This window comes from Vicugna pacos, chromosome 3, assembly GCF_048564905.1.
Source record: "Vicugna pacos chromosome 3, VicPac4, whole genome shotgun sequence".
In the NCBI taxonomy this organism is placed as follows: Eukaryota; Metazoa; Chordata; class Mammalia; order Artiodactyla; family Camelidae; genus Vicugna; species Vicugna pacos.
The window spans coordinates 13,584,512-13,604,182 of NC_132989.1; the positions used below are offsets into that span (position 1 = coordinate 13,584,512).

The 19,671-nt window shown below is 41.1% G+C and overlaps 1 protein-coding gene and 1 long non-coding RNA gene across 9 annotated transcripts in view; one reads left to right on the plus strand and one right to left on the minus strand.

The window, feature by feature from the left end:
• SLC36A1 (solute carrier family 36 member 1) overlaps positions 1-19,465 on the minus strand; it is a 52,701-nt gene extending 33,236 nt beyond the window's left edge. The window contains exons 1-4 of one of the 8 annotated variants that reach the window (XM_072954273.1): positions 19,367-19,465; positions 18,471-18,757; positions 16,440-16,573; positions 361-508 (exon numbers count right to left, since the gene is read on the minus strand). In XM_072954273.1, coding sequence (XP_072810374.1) covers positions 361-508; positions 16,440-16,458 — 167 coding nt within the window. In that variant the 5' untranslated portion in view covers positions 16,459-16,573; positions 18,471-18,757; positions 19,367-19,465. The other 7 variants (XM_072954278.1, XM_015248448.3, XM_072954282.1 and 4 more) reach the window with 7 other exon arrangements.
• LOC140689360 (uncharacterized) lies at positions 10,374-12,424 on the plus strand. The gene is made up of 2 exons (XR_012064302.1): positions 10,374-10,585; positions 12,083-12,424. It is a non-coding gene; the product is annotated as an uncharacterized lncRNA (long non-coding RNA).
• Positions 19,466-19,671: the final 206 nt, after the last annotated feature.

Genomic DNA, 19,671 nt, shown 5'->3' on the forward strand with positions numbered 1-19,671 from the left:
CAGCCGTCTGGTGATGGGGACAGAAGTCTGGAGGAGACTTTGCAAAGGCAGCTTCCAGTTGGACTTGGAAGTATCTGAGATTCTAGCACAGATGACCCATGGTTCTAAATTAAGGGAATGTTCAGGCTTTTACTTGGCACAAGCCTTCTGGGACCGACACAGCTGAAATGAACAAAAAATGAGAAACAGAGAGCTCAGACCTCAGCAATGTTACTCACTCGATCTCCTTACATTGTACCTTCATTTGTAAAGTAAGGAATTGATAAAATAGGGGAGCAAAAATAACCCTAAGGGAGACTATGTTACTACAGAATTTGGGATCATGAATCCACCCAGGAGGGCAGATGGAGGGCTACTTACGTTGTGCTGTTGCTTTCCCCGAACCGCTGGTAGGAGCCCGAAGAAGAGAAGTTGTTCAGGGTTTCGGACGGGCTCTCCTCCGGGCTCACATCGGTGGAGCTGTAGTCACGGTAGTCCTCGTTCCGAAGTCTCTGCGTGGACATGGTAGCTGGGGGGACAGGGTCAGTGCTTAGACCTCCAGTGTTTGGGGCCTTTAGCTCCAAGCCTGGGGTGGGATCTGGGGTAGAAACAACCATTGCCACAGTGGCTCAGTGACAGCCGCACTACAGATTAAGCACAATGAGAGTGCCTGATCCAAGAGAAGTGAAAAAGGTACAAAGTACACATGGGCGGGCTGAGCTCACTTGGCTTCTGTCTCCCAACTTTCTCAGACAGTGCCACACTCATAAGTTTCTAAATTTGCCACAGCACACCTAGACAGAGCAAAGGTGAGACACTGCTTGGAAGGGTGGGGGAAGATGCAAACAGGCACTTCTAGGTAGCCTTCCTCGTTCCTTAGGTGGGGATTAAATACCTCTTCCTTTGAGCTAACTTCTTAGACTTTGAACAATAGTGACACTGTATCTACATCCATCTTCCCCAAGAGCAAGCTCTTAGGGGACAGGAACCTGCATATTCCTCACTGCATACTATTTTTCCTCTGCATTTGTTAGAGAAAGAACCTTATGCATTGGAGAAATTCCTTCTGGATCACCCAGTGCTGCTCCAGCACCCCACTAGGTCCCAGAGCCACAAGTGACTTTCTCTTTCTCTCTGCACTGAACACCTGGCCTGTCCTATGCTCTTTGGAGGTTATTATTGATGCTTGTCCCCTCATCCTCACACTCCTTTCTTGTAAGCAGCCTGAATACTCAGGAAGGGCAGCTAAAAGCAGCTCAGAGGAAGACCAGGAACATGAGAAGTGCTTGTCACTGGCCCTTGTCTCAACATTTCCCTTCCACAACCCTTCTTCCTTTTTATTTGTATAGATTTGCTAATTTTTTTTAAGATAGTGAAAAAAGAAATCAGTCCATCCAGTAATAGCACCAAAATCCTTCTGACACTCGGAAGACTGCCTATAAGGGTCTCTCCCCCAGTCTGTGGCTGGATGCCCATCCTGAATCTGATGCGCTATCTCAGACACCTGGTGAGGAGACAGGACCTCCAACAGCCATCGCAACACACTGCTCCGCCCAACACCCAACATTAGCTGCCAGAGAATAGCTTTGTCTCAAATACTCCCAGAGGTCCAGTCCCACGGGACCCATTGGAACCTGGTCCCCATTGGCACCTGACTGATCCAGGAGTGATCTCATTTTCTCTCACCAACTGTTGGAAGAAGGACCCCACATAATCTCACAAGGAAACTGCTTGGCAGAAAGCCAGTAAAGACTCAGAAGTTCCAGAGACCATCCTGCCTAGCCCCACCACCAGAGCTGACTTTGTTAAATATCTAAGAAGGCACTATTTACTCACATGCTGGAGGAAATCAAGGAAGTCATCTAGATGTCGGGCAATTAAACTCAACAGAGGGCCAAGGAAAAAATTTACAAAGTATCTTACTATGAACAGTTGAAAGCTGCTATTCAGGCAAAAGTGATTAAGCTAGTGTCTATGCATGTCAGAAGGCCTGGCTTCTACGGCTGCTTCTGTTACCAGTTTGCTTAGTAATTTGGAACAATTCTCTTTATTTGTGTAGGATCTCAATTTCAAATGATCAAAAAGGCCACGGGTGGGGGGTGTGGTGTACTAAACTGTCTTCCAACAATTCTCCAGCCCTAATATTCCAGGAATCAATTAATGTCTTTCTTTATGCAAACAACAGCTAATTCCCAGTCTCTTCCAACATACCAAAAGCATCTGAGGAGCAGAGCTTTCCAGGTGAATCCTGCATTTTACTGAGGGACAGGGACAGAATACAGGGACTGACAAGTTCCCCAATTCTTCCCCATCGACCAAGAAACCGCTCAGTTGTTTACTTGGTACAGACGCTCAATTTATTTTAAACACTGTAAAGAGGCCTCTCTACGTTGTGTATAAAAACTGAAGTGACCCACAGCAGATTATCACTAAGAAAATGGCTCAAAAAGAAGCTGAAATCTATAGATCAGAAGTCCAATAAACAACAGCAGGATGTGGAAGATGTGGCTTGGTAACTATGTGTGTAGGTTCAATAAGAAAAAGAAAATGCTACTTAACGGGTTTTAGTTGATGATAAGCTCAACAGAAATCAATGATATAATAGTAGATGCCAAATAAGCTAATGCAATTCTTGGTTGTGCTATGAGAGAGAAGCCCAGGGAGATGACAAACTGTTCTTTTCTGCCACACCTTGTATTCTGTTACAGGCAGTTCACTATAAAGGGGATACTGATTAACTGTGTAATAGCCTAAGGTCAGCACCAAGATCATGAGGGGGATGGAAACCAGCTAAATGAAGAATGGCTGGAAGCTGTTAGAAGGTTCAACCTGGAGAACTGGAAACTCGGGAGGGATTAAAAACAGTCTTTATTTAAAAGCAGTCCTATGGATCAGACGCGTTTTGTGGAGCAGGATCAGTACTTACAAAGTAAAGGAAGGCAAGTCTTTGGCTAGACCTAAGGAAGACCCTTCTATCCAAAGTCATTGTCCAAATGGATGGCTGTAGGCGATCGCTCTAGGAGATAGTGTGTTCCCTATCCCTGGAAAGACTCAAGCAGAAGTTCCCTTAGAGCCACTACGTAGGAATTCAAGCACTGTAGCGGGTGGGTGTGGCCACTCCCTGGAGTAACTTCCATGGCTTTTTCTGGCAACCAAGGCCTCCTCCTCTTCTCTCTAGCTGTTCCCACTGACTGCTAGCGTCCAAAGTCACCTTGTCCCCAGTGCTCTGTGATGAAACCTGGTTTCTACCGTCTAATGCTGTGAAAGTCTGCTCCTGCCCTGTGGGAAATTTTAATAGAATCTTTTAACTGTCACAATGAGGGGAGTAATACGTAAGAGATCAAGGCAAGCTTGTCCTTCAGGTTCTTGAGGATAATGAACAGTGTTTATGCATCATGTGTAGCCCACCAACACAAAGTAAAAATCTCCATAAGATATTTAGACTCAAAAGACTGTGTTAAGTAAGAAAAGTCTGCAAGTTTGGTGGAAAAAAAAATGTATATATAGTTGTTGTCATTATTAAAGTATACATTTAACCAAAATTACATTGAAATATCAACTATTTGTATAACCTTGACAAATTTTCTTCTTTTCCCTTATATAAACTATTTTAAATTAATTAATGTTCTCATTATTTTAAGGTTTTTCCCCACACTTATTTCATATATATTCTTCCTTAAAACACAGTGCATACACTGATGTATATTTAGTTACAATATAATGGTCCATCATTATATTAATAAAATAATTTGCTTCACTTTTTCCCAATTGTTGGATTTTGGGCTTCTGCTTTCTTTTTCTTCAATGACTATCTTATACCACATGATTTATGATTAAAAAAGTTCATACAAAGAGTTTTTAATTTTCAAATCATATTCTTGCAGTACAACTAGGTGAATAGGTTTTTTATGGTTCTTATCATACAAATGATGGACCTAACATACAATATCATTTGTAAAATATGAACATGATTGTCTTTACATAACCCTGCCAATGTTGGGTTTTATTGTTTTTACTTTTGCTCTTTTTGATGAATGGGTGGCTCCTTATATTTGTTTTATTTTACACAGCTTCAATTTTCAGCAAAGACCATTGATATTAAAAACTTTAAGGGCATCTTTCCCCCACCTATTAGACTCATACTTTTGAAAATACTAAACTCACTTTTGAACTCACTTTGAAAATACTCAAACGTTCTCAAGAGAGCTAGTTAAGAGTTTACTGATGAGATTCAACTCCAAATTGAGAACAATAAACTACTAGAACTAAGTTCAGCAAAGCTGTAGGATATAAGCTCAATGTACAAAAATCAGTTGTATTTCTATACACTTTCAATGAACAATCTGAAAAATGAAATTGAGAAAACAGTTCCATTTACAACAGCATCAAAAAGAATCAAATATTTAGGAAGAAATTTAGCCAAGTAGGTATAAGACTTGTACATGAAAACCACGAAATACTGTTGAAAGAAATTAATGAAGACCTAAATGAATGAAAAAAAAATCCCAACATTCATGGATTAGAAAATATAATACCATTAAGATGGCAATATTCCCTAAATTGACCTACAGAGTCAATGGAATCCCTATCAAAATTCCAGCTGCCTTTTGGCAGAAACTGACAAGCTGATTCTAAAATTCATTTTGAAATTTAAGAGGCCCATATTAGCCAAAACAATTTTGGAAAAAAAGGACAAAGGACTTCCCAATTCCAAACTTTAATACAAAGCTACAGTAACCTTAAGACAATACAGTTTTGGCATAAGGACAGACATATAGATCAATGGGATAGAATTTACAGTCCAGAAATAAACTCTTACATCTATGGTCAATTGATTTTTGACAAGGGTGCCAAGACAATTCAATGGAGGAGAAAATAGTTTTTTCAACAAATGGTGCTGGGACAACTGGATATCCACGTGCAAAAGAATGAAGTTGGAAGTCTACCGCACACCATATATGGAAATTAACTCAAAATAGATCAAAGACCTACACGTAAGAAGTAAAACTATAAAAACTCTTAGAAGAAAACATAGGCATAAACCTTTGTGACTGTGGATTAAGCAAAGTTTCTTACATATGACAGAAGAAGCACAAACAAAAAAAATTAAAAAATAGATAAATTAGATGTAATCAAAATTTAAAATGTTTATGCCTCAAAGAATACCATCAAGAAGTGAAAGACAATCCAAAGAATAGGAGAAAATTTCTGCAAATTATATTTCTGATAAGAGACTTGTATCCAGAACATATAAAGAACTATTATAACTCAACAATAACATGACAACTCAATTTACAAATGGGTAAAAGATCTGAATAGCTATTTTGCCAAAGATGTGAAAATAGCCAAAAATCATGAAAAGACATTCGATATCCTTAGCCATCAGGTAAATGAGAAACAAATACCACAATGGAGATATCACCTTACACCCACCAGGATGACTAGAATCAAAGACAGCTAACAGTACTGGCAAAGATGTAGAGAAATATAGAGAACTCTCTCTTTTCTCTTTTTTTCTTTTTCTTTGGGGGGGTAATATTTATTTATTTTATTTATTATCATTATTTTTTTTTAACGTGCATGCTAAGCATGCGCTCTACCACTAAGCTATACCCTCCACCAACCCCCTGAGAACTCCTTCTTATAGTGCTGATGGGAGTGTAAAACGTGCAATCACTTTGGAAAACAGTCTGGCAGTTCCTCAAAAGGCTAAACATAGTTACCATATGACCCAGTAATTCCACTCCTATGTACATACCAAAATGAAAATGTATGTCCACAGAAAAACGTATACACAAATGTTCATAACAGCATTATTCCTAATAGCCAAAAAAATGGGGAAAAAAATTCTGATGAACAGATAAATGAAATATGGTATATCCATACAGTGAATATTATTCAGCAATTTTAAAGAATGAAATACTAACAGATGCTACAACATGGATGAACCTTGAAAACATTATTCTAAGTGAAAGAAGTCAGTCACAGTGGACCATATATTATATGATTTCATTCATCTGAAAGTCCAGAATAGAGAAACCTATAGACAGAAAGCAGATTAGCAGCTGTCTAGGGTCCAGGGTGGGAAGTTGGGAGGGGTGAGGGGGTGACAGCTAAAGTGTTCAGAGTCTCTTTTGAGGTAATGAAAATGTCCTAAAATTGATTGTGGTGATGGCCGCACAACTTTGAATTCAATATAAAAGGTACTGAAGTGTACACTTTAAATGGCTGAATTGTATGCTAAAAAGAAGAAAAACAAACAAGGGTCCAATCTGATTCAACCTGAGCATTTTATTTTTCATCAGCTTCCTAGATGATCCTGATCACAGGTATATGTAAAACACTAAGGAAAAAATATATATGATCTTATTATGATGGGTATACCCCAGGCCTCACCACCTACCAGAGTTCATGGATTGGTAATACATGCAGACTAAAAGTGCTACCTGTTATTGTGAAACAATTACATTCTCTGGAACCCAGAGAAGCAGCAAATTCTCTAGATAAATGTTCTCTTCTCTGTTGCTGGAATTCCAGAAACATGAACAAAGGCACAGACTGTGTTCCTGTATGTGGTCAACAGGGAGGGAAGTGAAAATTTCTGACATCCACATGATTTGTTTTAAAGGATATTGGATAGGACTCCATCTAATTACCACGGAAGTATATTCCAGAACTTGAGACTCCTGCCTGAGAGAATCCGGTGCTAGCACAACCACAGAACAGCTGCTGACCTCAGCAGGCTCTGCACTGGAGCAGCTGAAGCAGCAAACACACTCACTTTCCCCCCACAACCATAAAAATCCCTCAATGTTAGGACCAGGCAGGACTTAGAGGTGACTAGCTATGACTTCTCATTTGTAGTGAGAGAACCAAAGCCCCAGCTGGTTAACAGTTAGGGATTAGAATCCAGTATACCGGATTCCTAGTCCAGTCTTCTTTCTAACACACCAGAAATTTTCTACCCTCCCTAAAATCTCCTTCGGAACAAAACTGGGGCAGGATTAGGTCTGCAGGGGGGATTCTGCATAACAAAAAGTAAATGAGTTCAGAGACTAGCCGTGTGACCCTAATCTCCCCTTGTCTCAATTTCCTCATCTGAAAAATGTCATTAATAACACCTACATCACAATATTGTTAAGAAGTTAGAAGGAAAAGATACTAAATATGTTGCTTGGCCCATAATGGACATTGATTAATTAATGGTAACAACTGTGATTATTACCAGAGAGAAGTTCAAGGACAAGAAGTCAGAAGCTCAAGTCAGGAAGTCACTACACAAATAAATGCTTCAGGACTTGCTCCATTCCATCACTCTGGAGAGCTGAGCCAGGTCTCCATTTTGGAAATAGTGATCTATGTGCCATGAACATCCCAGTAACATGGGTTACTGGGATGTAGACAGATTCCCGAACTTCACAGAAAAGGGAAGCACAGAGGAGTCTTTCCTACTAGAGAGGTCATTGAGAACTGGCTCTGGGTGACAAATCTTTCAAGACAAACGTTTGGGAGATAAAAGAAGAGACAGTACCAGATACTGCATCATGAGGTTTCTCTTTTGGCATATTCAGAATGTCCCATCCACTGGACCCTACACCCATTAAACAGAGGCTAGCTTTGTGTGCTCAGACCCAGTGAGGCCTGGCTAAAGGAAGGAGGTACAGGATTTCTCCAAGGCCTGGGTTAAGATTCAAGGTGAATTTCCTCTATGGAAAAAAGAGAAAAACTAGCCTAGGAGTTAGTGGTTAGTCACACACTTCTGGAATTAGTTATTACGACCAGCCAACAAAAGTAGAAACCAAAGTCCATTTTTTGAGTCCAGTTCTAGGATATCGCTTCAGGACAAGGAGGAAAGAAGAAACGTATCATTACAGCAATGACTCTTTAGCATCTGACCCTGGAAGAGGTATTAAAACCTTAAAGAACTAAGACACTCACTCAGGAAGGGAGGAGGGACAATAAGAAAGAAAAAGCAGGAGTACTTAACACGAGAATTGTTACCTGAGAAAAGGAGGGAAATAAAGCATTCACAAAAACGGTCCTCTGCTCCACCTACTCCATTTCACATCCCACATGCTAAGCAGTTCAGTCCTAGAGTTTCATAGAACTTCTGAGTTAGAAGAAGACTTTTATCTAGTCCAACCCTCTACCCAAAACAACGATCTAATCTACAACATTCCCAAAATAACTGCCAGTGACAATGACCTCTAGTGACAGGGACCATCATGCTCTGTGTTACAATGTGAGAGAGCGCAAATTCTTCTAAAGTTCTTATGCTCACCCAAACCCACTTCCCTAATGGCACTTCCATTCACTGGTCCTAGCTGTGGTCTCTGGAACATTACAAAAATAATGAATCCACCTCCTCACATTGCCTTTAAAATAGACAAAGACAGTTCTAAGCACTTCAAGCTTCCACAGGCATGAGGCTGAATGAACAGATAGATGCTTTAAAGGGAAAACAGGGACTTAAGAGTAGATGATTATAAATTGCACAATCAGAAAACAAAGGGAGAGAGACTTAATATCAACATTGGAGCAGCCTTTGTTGCATACGGCCTCCACCCCAGTCTCAGACTCAGAGCGAATGACCAAGTCTTTTGAGTCCTCTTTACTTCAAGAACATCTTCAAAGAAAATACACTCTAAATGTACAATTAAGTTAATTACTGTAGATGAGGCTCTCAACAGGAATCAAAGACAGCCTTTATTACATTTAAAATAATAAAAGTCAAAAACATTTTCAGCTGTAAGCATTTAGCTTAGACATAATACAGAGACAGGAAGAAAGAGGAGGATTTCATGTCAACCTAAAAACAAGAGGGAAACTGCTTCCTGGACGACTGTATTAAGCCTTGCTGCCAAGCAGATACTAATACACACGTGGTGTGGGAACCTCTCTGATTAGAAAACAAACAGAGATGCAGAGAATGTCAGCGCAAAAGGAGTCCTTAGGATTTTACCCATCACTATACAGACTGGGAAACCTAAACTCAAGCAAGGATGGGAGTCACCCAAGATTGCAAAGTAAGTGTCAGACCTAGAACAAAATCTCCTGATTCCCCAATTTCAGATCTTTCCAATACACCACGCTGCTATCTTCTTTCAGCAAGCCTCAAATAACTGCAAAACATCCATCCAAATATTACCAGCATTCGCCAAATCTGACAAGCTACATTAAAAATAGAGCAAAGGTCTTGCCATTCTCCAAGTTAATGCCAGAGCTCTCCACAGCCTCAGCTAAGAGCCACCTACCCTTCTAGGAGCATACTCCGGTTCTTATTTCATATTTTGGTTGGTATGACTTACACAGAACTGCAGGACGGTTAGAAACAAAACCTACAGAATGATGAGTTTGCAGAAAAATCCTGAACACTGAAACAGGGAACCACACCCAGAGCCGAGCCGAGCCGGAGAATGGAGAATGCAGGAATGCACAGCTAAAAACGGAAGAGGAATGAAAGAGAAGAGGAAAGCAAAAGGATGCATTTTCACCTGTCAAGTTTTCCGCTGGAGGCAGTGTGGTGAAAAGCAAACAGCAGCGGGAGCTCAGGGAGACTAGAATTCTAGTCGCAGCTCTGCGACTAACTCACTGGATGACCTCAGGCAACCCCTATCCTTTCTTGGACCTCTATTTCCCCATCACTCCTAGAAGAGGGTTGCAAAAGATAATATCCCAGAGTCCGAGCAGTTGTGGTATTCTATGACCCAAGGACCCTCTATCAGCCAAGTCTCAAGCAGGGCTCTCGCAGCGAGCGGGACACCTGCCCGGCCCGTCAGGACCGACCCCTTTAGGACCTAAGCACAGCAGAAGCCCCAGCTGGTCGTTTCGGTGATCCTTCCCATCTCAGGACCTAGTCTCCACACCTGTTAAACAGGGCGGGGAGGTTAAGCGAGACAGCGCGAAGGACAAGGGATTCTCCAGTTCTCATCCCCGGAGGAGTGTCCATACCGCACCGCAGCAGCGGCTGAGGAGCTGAGGAGCTGAGGAGACTCGGACCCGCAGCCCAGAGGGGTCTATGCCTGAGCTGGCGCATCCGCGGCAGCCGGAGGAAGGCGACGTGGGTCCGGCAGAAGGCGACGACCCGCCGTCAGCCCAGCAGCTCAGCGCGCGGACTCACCGCTCGGGTTTTGGCTCCGGCTTTGGAGCTCTGGCTCCCACTTCAGCGCAGCAGCCCACCTTTCCCTGCCTCAGCGCGGAGCCCGCCTCATGTCCACCCTCTGCCGCTCCGGCAGCCGCTTCCGGACCCCATCACGTGACCCCGGCGCCCAAAGCCGAACCCTGGGTCACGTGCTCCCGCGCGCTGCTGCCCCTCCCCTCTGGGAAAGGCGGTGCCCCTGAGAGCGGGGACTGAGCCGGCAGTCGTTCTCGGAGCATGCGCAGCCAGCTGAGCGTCGGAGAGCGCGAGATCCCCAGAGTGCCCCGAGTTGTGGGCTTGTGAGGCACTGCTCAGTTTTACACTTGTCGTATTTTCTTTAGTACGTCTCTATGGCCATATGTTGCTTTTATAATCGAGAAATAATACATCTTTTTAAAAAATCATCACCTCATATTTTTAGACGTTCACTCAGATATTGGTGGTTACAACCGGAAATGGGACTGTGAGGTAACTCAATATATCTTTTCAATGTATTTTAAAGATTTAGGTAACATTTTAAAATGAATGGCAACAATTCAGTATGTTTGTGGTGTATACTCTACTCGTTCCTCCTTTTAGCAGTTTTACTTCTAAAAATTATGTGAATACTCAAAAAAAAAGGATGAACTATTGATACAGGTGCTAAATGGTAAATTCTAAAATAACTATACATGAATAAATATAAAAATAATTATGTTGAGCGAAAGAAGACAGAAAAATATTCTGTTTATATAATATTCTAGAAATTTAAAAATAATCTACACTGACAGGAAACATCAGTGGTTTGGGATGGGGAGGTCAGGAGAGGAGAGTTACTTATTAAGGGGCATAAGGAAACTTTAAAGGTGACAAATATGTTTATTATCTTACTCATTGTGACGGTTTCCCAGGGGAATGTATTTGTTGAATGTTATCAAATTACACACTTTAAATATGCGCAGGTTATTATATGTAAATTATACCTCAGTGAAGCGGTTAAAATATTCAGTAAAAATTATATGATACCTTAACATATTCTTATTAGAAATGTTAGACAATATGTAAGTACATAAACCATGAAAATTAACCCTTCTCCCAAATTAACTATCCTCCCCATAGATTTAGTTACCAGCATGTGAGTATTGTCCTCTAAACCCTATGCTATGTATTTATAGAAGTATTTATATATAGACATGTACAGATGTATTAAGATGTAGAATCATAAATACCAGTGTTTATTGTTTTGCTTAAGAATTTAATCTTCACTGTTCATACTGTTTAAATTGGTTCATAAACATTTATTACTTTTTGTAATATATTACATTATGTTTAAAATCTCTATCTGGTTTATAACCTATATATATGTTTTTAAAAACCTACTCCAGTTGGTTCATTTCACCAGGGAAAGAGAAAAAGATGTAGATTCATGCTCCGTTTAGAATATGAAGACAGTGACTTCATCCCATCCTGGAAGAACCACCCGACTTCCCCCAGCTCAGTTCATTGGCTACTCAGTGCCAGGAGCTATACTTAGAATGCTACTGAGCCCAAGTCAAGAAATGTCCCCTTTAGGTCACCTCCTGGACTCAGATTTCACTGATTCTATGGCTCCTGCCAATGTTTCACTCAGGAAAGCCAAAGCTTATGAGAATCACAGCTCCTGGTTGGAATTACTGATCAAGTGGGAATTTGTCTTCCCCATCTGTACCTGGGATGCATTGACTTTCAGTAAGGTTTTCCTTCTACCTGACCACCACACCCTTATTAGAGAGACCCATCAAAAAAAGGCTGCACTGTTTTAAGATACTGTTAGGACTCTATCTACCTTATCATTATGCAGTCTTAATTAGAAAGTAGCACACAGTAATGTTTAATCTTTCTCAATATGCAAATCTCCACTTCTGCTTCCACTGTTTACTCAGAAATGTCAAGATTTCCAGTACAAAATGGATGTGTAAATAAGCATTTTGATTCTTTTGCTCTTAGAAACTATACAAAAGCAAAAAGGAAAAAAGCTCTGCAAATTCTATTTACAGCAAAGCCAGAAGATAAAGAGAATCTACAGATACCAAGACAAACAACAAAAACTCTCCTAAATCTGGTTTGGATAAGGAAAGGGGAGATGATGAGGATGACAGAAAAATTTGCACAGATGAGCCAAATTTGCAGCAGTCCATCTGTGGCAACAGAAAAGAAGAGACTGGAAATACATGTGTTGGTAAGTATGTGAGGCAACCAGGATTCTCATCCATTGCTGGTGGGAGCGTGCAATGATGCAACCACTTTGGAAAACTTTGGCAGTTTTTAATAAAGTTAAACACATACCTATCCCATGGTGGAGCAATTTCACTCTTAAGTATTTACCCAAGAATATAGAAACATATATGTAGTGGGCTGAGGGCCTGGTGCCTTGGGAAAATTTAAGGAGTGACTCACTCTTAGGGTTGTGCAAGTACTGGGTTGGCATTTATATGTATACAAAAGCAAGTGTGTTCTTAAATTTTGTGACCTAGGCTTCCTGGCTTGCCTGACCCTAGTCTTAGCTCTAATCCACACAAAGACTTGTACTTACCTGTTCACAGCAAACAGCTTAATAAAGCTAAATTAGTAACAACTCAAATATTTATCAATAGGTGAATTGGTAAACAAATTGTGGCATATATAGCAGGAAGGAGCTACTGATACATGCAAAAACATGGATGAATCTCATTATGCTAAGTAAAAAAAAAAAAGCCAGACACAAAAAACTACATGCTATGTGATGCAGTTTACATAAATCTATAGAATGAGCAAAAACTAATCTAGTGACAGAAGGCTAATCAATGATTGCTTGGGACGTGTAGGATGGGGGTTGACAGCAAAGGAACACAAGAGAACTTTTTGAGGTGGTGTATCTTGATTGGGATGATGGCTTCATAGGCTTATATGTTTGTCAAAACCATTACCTAACCAATTAAAATATGTGAACTTTATTCTGTTTAAAATCTTAGTTTAAAATTTTTAAGGAGATTACCAGACATCTGAGAAAAGCTTCTAAGGTAAAAGTTAAAAGGTTAATCAATTGGACAAACACATGTAAGCACCTTGGAAGAAACTACACAAAACATAAGAGTACAGATTGTGGTCCCTGGACCAGTAGTATCAGCATAACCTGGAAACTTATTGGAAAGACACATTCTGGAGTTCCACTCCACATTTACTTACTGCATCAGAAATTCCAGGAGTGGGGCCCAGCAGTCTCTGTTTCAACAGCCCCTCCAGGTAATTCTGATGCCCCTTCATGTTGGAGAACCACTGCCCTAAGTATCCTCAGAGAGGCAGGGCATTGCAGTCATGAAATAAAAACAATGTGCTTTAAAAAAGAATATCTTGAGAAAAAATTGAAATATAAATTTTATATTTTAGAATTAATTTTAAATTAAATTAAAATTTGGAAATCTAAAATATAACAGAAATTAAGACTCAAATAGAAGAGTAAGAGGATAAAGATAAGGAAATGTGTTCATTTTTTCATTAATAATTATTTACTGAGTATCTTTGTGCCAGGCTGTAGGAATACAACAGATGACAAAATAGACAAGAATCATTGCTCTTGTGAAGCTTATATTTTAGTGGGAGGAGACAGACAACAAAAATAACTAAGAATAAGTAGCAGGTGTATCTGCTATGGAGAAAAATAAATCAGAAATATGGAAGAGGCAGTCTAGGGGCAGAGGGAAGGGGTTGCAGTCTTTTTAAATAATCAAGGAATCGCTCGCTGAGAAAGTGATAGGTAAATAAAGGCCTGAAGTAGGTGAAGAAACATGCCTCGTGAACTTCTCTGGGGAGAGCATTCTAGGCAGAGGGAATAGCATGTGCCATGTGGTGGGAGTGTGCCTTGCCTATTTGAAGAAAGACAAGGTCGTCAATGTGGCTGGAGCAGAAAGAGCTAAGGGAAGAGAAATACGTCAGGTCAGAGCAGTGACAAGTGGGTGAAAATTATACAGTGTTCTGTGAGCCACTTTCTTAAGGCTTTTATTCTGAGTGATACGGGAAGATATTGGAGGAGTTTCAGCAGAGGAGTGCCATGATCTGACTTGGGCTTAAAAGGATACTTTGTCTCTTGGGTTGATACAAGCAAGGGCAGAAACAGGGGGACCAGTTAGGAGGCAGTTGAAGTAACCCAGGATCAGATTGTGATGACTTGACAAGTGTGATAAGCAGTGAAGGTGGTCAGTTTCTGAAAATATTTTAATGGTAGGTTGGAAATATTGATGGACTGGAAGTGGAGTATAAGAGAAAGGAGACAGATACTTTGGCCTTAGCAACAGGGAAGATACAGCTGCCTTTAACAGAGTCAGAAAGACAAAGGCAGGAACAGTTTCAGTGGGGAGCAAAGGGAGACTTTGTGAAGTGCCTGTTAGACATCCAAGGGAAGAGGTCAGGTGGCCATCGGGATGGTTGTGGAGAGAGGAGGGGTCCAGCCTAGAGATAAAAATGTGGCCTTTGTCAGCACTGTTGATGGTAGTTAATAAGCAAAGAGAGTAGATGAGATCACCAAGGAAGTGAGTACAAATAAAGATGAAAGGAAACCCTAAAATCAAGTCTAGAGGAGGACAGAAAGATGACTAGGAATGAGCAAAAGGAACCACAAAGACATGGTCACTGAGCTGGGAAAAACCAGGAGTGGTGTTATCTTGGAAGCCAAGTGAAGAAAGTTTTTCAAGGAGGTGAGGGACTATGTCAAATTCTACTGCTTGGTCATGTAAGAAGAGGACTAAACACAGACTGCTATATTTAGCAAAGTGTGACCATTGATGGTGTTTAAAAGAGAAGATTTGATGTGGTGGGAGTGAAAGCAACTCTGCAGAGAATTATTGGCCAACATCGTTTATCTATATCCCAACCCAGCACCACCACCACCCTGATTATCTGTTCCCAATGCCCCTGCACCCTAAATTCTCTTGAAGCAAATTCCAGACAGGTACTCTTAGTGGAAAAAAAGTGAAGAGAACAGTGATATAGCTTTTTGTACAAAAGGAGGGGATATATTTGTATTGATTGTAAATGTCATAGGAGTCCTGCCCAGTTTCTTCTTTCACTCTCTGTATCTTCTTTCAGGGTCCCTTGGGTCCCTAATCCATTTCCTTTGTGTCCTATGACTGATGAGGACTTGCGGGAGTGTAGACCACAGTCAGTTACTTAAGTGGGGTGGGAACAAAAGGTCAGCCCTCTTACCTCAAGGCGGGACCGGCTCTATGATGTAACTTGTGCTCCAGAGCTCTCCGTGGATTCAGGCTGAAGCTGGTCTCCAGCTGAGACTGCATCCTCACTTAGCCTTTCTCTTTTTCCTCACTTTAGCTTCCCTCACGCACCTTCTCCTGTGAACACTCCCTCAGTAAATGACTTGCTCAAGAAAGAAACCCTATCTTAGTTTCTCATTCTAGGCATGAGGCATTATCCCCATTTTCCGGATGAGGAAAGCTTTAGTAAGGTTAAAGACACTTACCCAAGGTAACTTGGCTAATCAGTGTTAAAGCCAGAATTCCAGTGACCAGGTACTTAACCATCTCACTACATCTACCAGTCACCAGCACCCGCAGCTAGTGAGGCAGGAGAGTGGAGAATGCCATCAAAGTGCAGAGCACATGCAGGAGCAGAAGAAACTGAGCGGACCCCTCCCCAGGTTATGAGTATTGTGGCGAAGCTAGTGAGATAACAACTTCCCAGCCTCCCATAGTGCCAGGCATGTGACGTGACCTCTTGGGCTGGACCTCCCTGAGCCTCTGCTGCCTCATCTCAGCCAGAAGAGGGTCTGATGGGTGTCGGAGCATTTGGTGCACTGTAGATCGGTATCCCCACACGAGATGATTCTCATTACTCTCACTGTGGACCTCTCAGAGGAGGGAAAGACCTGGTTCGCAAGGGGGAACGTGCCTATTTTGCCTCTGTGGGATCTTCACTCAGGAATTGGAGTTGTTCGGCCTCATGAGGATGGGGAGGGGCAGGGAAGCTGACAAGCACCTTAAAGGAAGGAAAGCTCCTGTCCTGGGTGTGTCAGAGGAACCCCAAGAAAAGTGATGACAACGATAGAAAGAACTCAGTTCACTGAGAGCTTGCCATGTGCCAGGTGCTGTGCTGCATGCTTTGCAAACTCATTTACTCCCCCCAGAAATCCTATGAGGTCATTATTTTTAATTCCACTTAATAGATGAAACCCAGGCAAGGAGACAGGAAAACGGTGCGTGAATGTAAGCGATAAAGCCAGGAGTCAAGCGTTCTTTAACTCCAGAGCCAGTGTTCTTAAAAAAAATATTGTGAGTTGAAACCTATTTTTTTTTTTATAAATTAAATCCATACTCACCCTTTGTGAGTCTAGGCATCTTCTTTCTTCTTTCCTTTCCCCTTCTTTTATCAACACGGATCTGCTCCTTCCTGTTTTTCCTTTTAGTTGTTTCTTGTCCTTCCCCTTTATTTTCTTTTTCTTCTTTTCACATCCTTAGACATAAAGAGAGAGAGGGATTTTTCCAGGGCTCCTCCTTTAACTGTAGATTATCAGGGCACCTCTTTTAACTGTGGATTTTCAGAACTGGAGAGCCCCACCTAGAGTTAGTCAGTCCAGCCCCTCATCCTTAGTAGAGAAACGGAGGTCTGGAGAGGAGGGGCAGTGCACATGTCTTATGTTTCTTTGCTCTGACTTCCAAGCTCTTAGCCCCCTGCGTCATACAGAGGTTACAGAATAGCTTACATAGAATGGTTGCATTTGGTTAAGGAAAAAAACAAAGCAAAGCAGGCTACACAACACAGTCTCTGTACACATATCTGAATTACAGGAATATAAGATGGTGTAATATTAAAATGTAAATAAAGTTCTACTTCCTATGCAGAATTTAGAGTATTTAGAATTCCACTTGAATTTAAAATTTCATGAGGTATCCCATAATAAGCTGACTGATGCTCAAGAGAGTGAACTGTAAACTGTGCTGCACTTTGGCTGGAACACAGAAGCGCCCACCCACTTTTGTCAGAAGCCAGAGAGAAATGCCATTGTTCTCGTGGAACTTCTGTGGGTGGTTTGAATAATTTATTAGCTATAGTATAAGCATTCATTGTTAACTTAATTTAAAATATTCCATAAGCCATAGCAATATAATTTAGGATTCATTAAGTGGCACAAATTCTGAAAAATTAATTTAAAAATCCTTCATTTTGGAATGAAAACTAGAAGAGGTAAATTGCTATAAAGAAAGCTAAGCACGATCATGCTAGGACGTCCTGATGACTAAGGGGAGTGCATCCTGTAAAGTAAATTAGCAACACAGTTGAAATGAAAAGTAGCTGTTAAAGCAAGGACCCCGCTAAGGGAACAAACAGCACCTCAGATACTAGGAAAAGTGCTGGTGCCAGATGAGCACACTATGATGTGCCTCTGAGCTTAGCTCTTGTGATTTTTGGTGATAAGAAAGGAGATAATGATGATAAAATGTTTTACCACTGGTACTTTTCTGGTAAATAAAGTATGTTTAGAAAAAAGAATGTATTACAAAGTAAGAGACTTATGCACTGTAAAGGCCCAAAGAAAAAATTTGCAAGCTGTTCAAAAGCCCATCCAGAGAATCCAGTGGCACCACTCTGATACCTGGGTTAATGCATGAGGGATGAGGAATTCTGCAGGGACACAGAACTGGAGGGCATATGTGAAAAGATGCCAAAGGAGTACCTCAGTCTGACAACCTGAATTAACCTGCAGGCAGCACTGCAACTACAGGAACGTCAGTGCACGTGTATGGAAACCCCAGTAAGCAACTTGGAGTCAAATGCTGCCACACAGGAGCGCATCAAAAGAACAGGCTTTAAAACTTATTAGATTGCTTTAGTGTAAAGAAGACTTTGTCAGTGGTGTGCAGTAGCCCATGGGGTACCATAAACGGCTTATAGCAGTGCTGAGATATTGGTGCTTTTACCCTGTGGAACAGGCAGGTGGGTCCTAAGGTGACTGGAGTGTCTGAGACAATTACCTCTAGTCATGAGCAGGCTTGTTCTTTTATCCTGAGGATCTATAAAGTGTTATCACTTTCTACAAGTGTTATATGAAAAAGATTCGGAAGCACTGGATAAGTAAAGTGTTCATACTGGAGATACTTTTGAAAATGAGAGGGGCTGTATTGATAATTTACACCAGGACACCAGACATATATATATGTCTGGGTGTATATCTATATACCTATCTACATATATATATCTACATATATACACATACACACACACACACACACACACATATATATTTAGTGGGTCTGTTCCAGGTAAATTGGGATGTACGGCAGAGTAGGCAGAATAATGGCCCCCCAAAAAATGTCCAGATCTTAATCTCTACAGCCTGTGAATATGTTACCTTAGGTGACGGAAGGAACTTTGCAGATGTGATTAAATTGAGGATCTTGACAAGAGGAGATTATCCTGGATTGTCCAGGTGGGCTTAATGTATTCACAAAGGTTCTCACAGGAGGGAGGCAGGAAGGTCAGAAAAGAGAAGATGCTGTTCTACTGGCTTTGAATGGAGGAAGAAGCCACAAGTCAAGGGAATGCGGGAGGCCTTTAGAAGCTGGAAAAGCGAAGAAGTAGATTCTCCCGGGAGCAGCCCTCCTAACTTCTTGATTTTAGGACTTCTGACCTCTAGCACTGTAAGATAACAAATTTGTGTTGTTTTAATCCACAAAATGTGTGGTAATTTGCTACAGCAGCAATAGGAAACTAACACAAATACTATTAATAATTTATAAGAAGTGTATCTTTTTTTAAAGAAGTGTATCTTGATGCTTATATAATTTTAAAAGGTACAAAGATAAGTAAAAAGGAACTGAAACAAGAAGATCATTTTATCAAGAGAAGTGGCAGAGGTCAACAGGTGTATATGTTCATCTAACATCAGGTTGATAAGTTGAGAAATATGTTGAGAAATACCACTGAAGTGTATTGTATAGAGAGATGGAGAACTAAAGAACTAAAATTAAACTGATTTTTTAAAAAAGGGATAGTCCCTGAAAGAGGAAGAGAGAGGGTCAGATAAGGAGACTCTGGCATTTTATTATAAATTCTTTGGTTAAAAATTTTAGTTTAACTATGGGCATCTTTTTAAAGATGTGAATATTAGTTTTTAAAGTGAAACTGTGTTGTGGGAAGCTTCTAAGAGCTTACTCGGCTCAGGTTTTCCAAAGCTGAAGCTTCCAGTCTACCTGAAACCAGCTTACAGCTTCCACCTCACCTACAGACCCTCCCCTAACCTCTTACTCAGCTAACAGCTTCCTTGATGTCAGTCGTGGCACCAGACAGTGACAAGTGGTAGGTCCTCCTGAAGTAAGGCAGGAAAAGGCAGCCTTGGATGAGGGATATTCCCAGGATTGGGCCCAGGCACTCTAAGAGATCTGGAGCAAACCCACTAAACCCCATCTGTAGGGTGGACAGACCTTAGGGCTACCTCACAATGGTAACAAAGGACCTGGGAGAGCTTACAAGAGAGAAGTGCCTCCTTTTGCCACTGAAAAGACACATGTTGTGGAGCCCAAAGGGAGGTGCTGAGGCTAGCTCTGCCACGT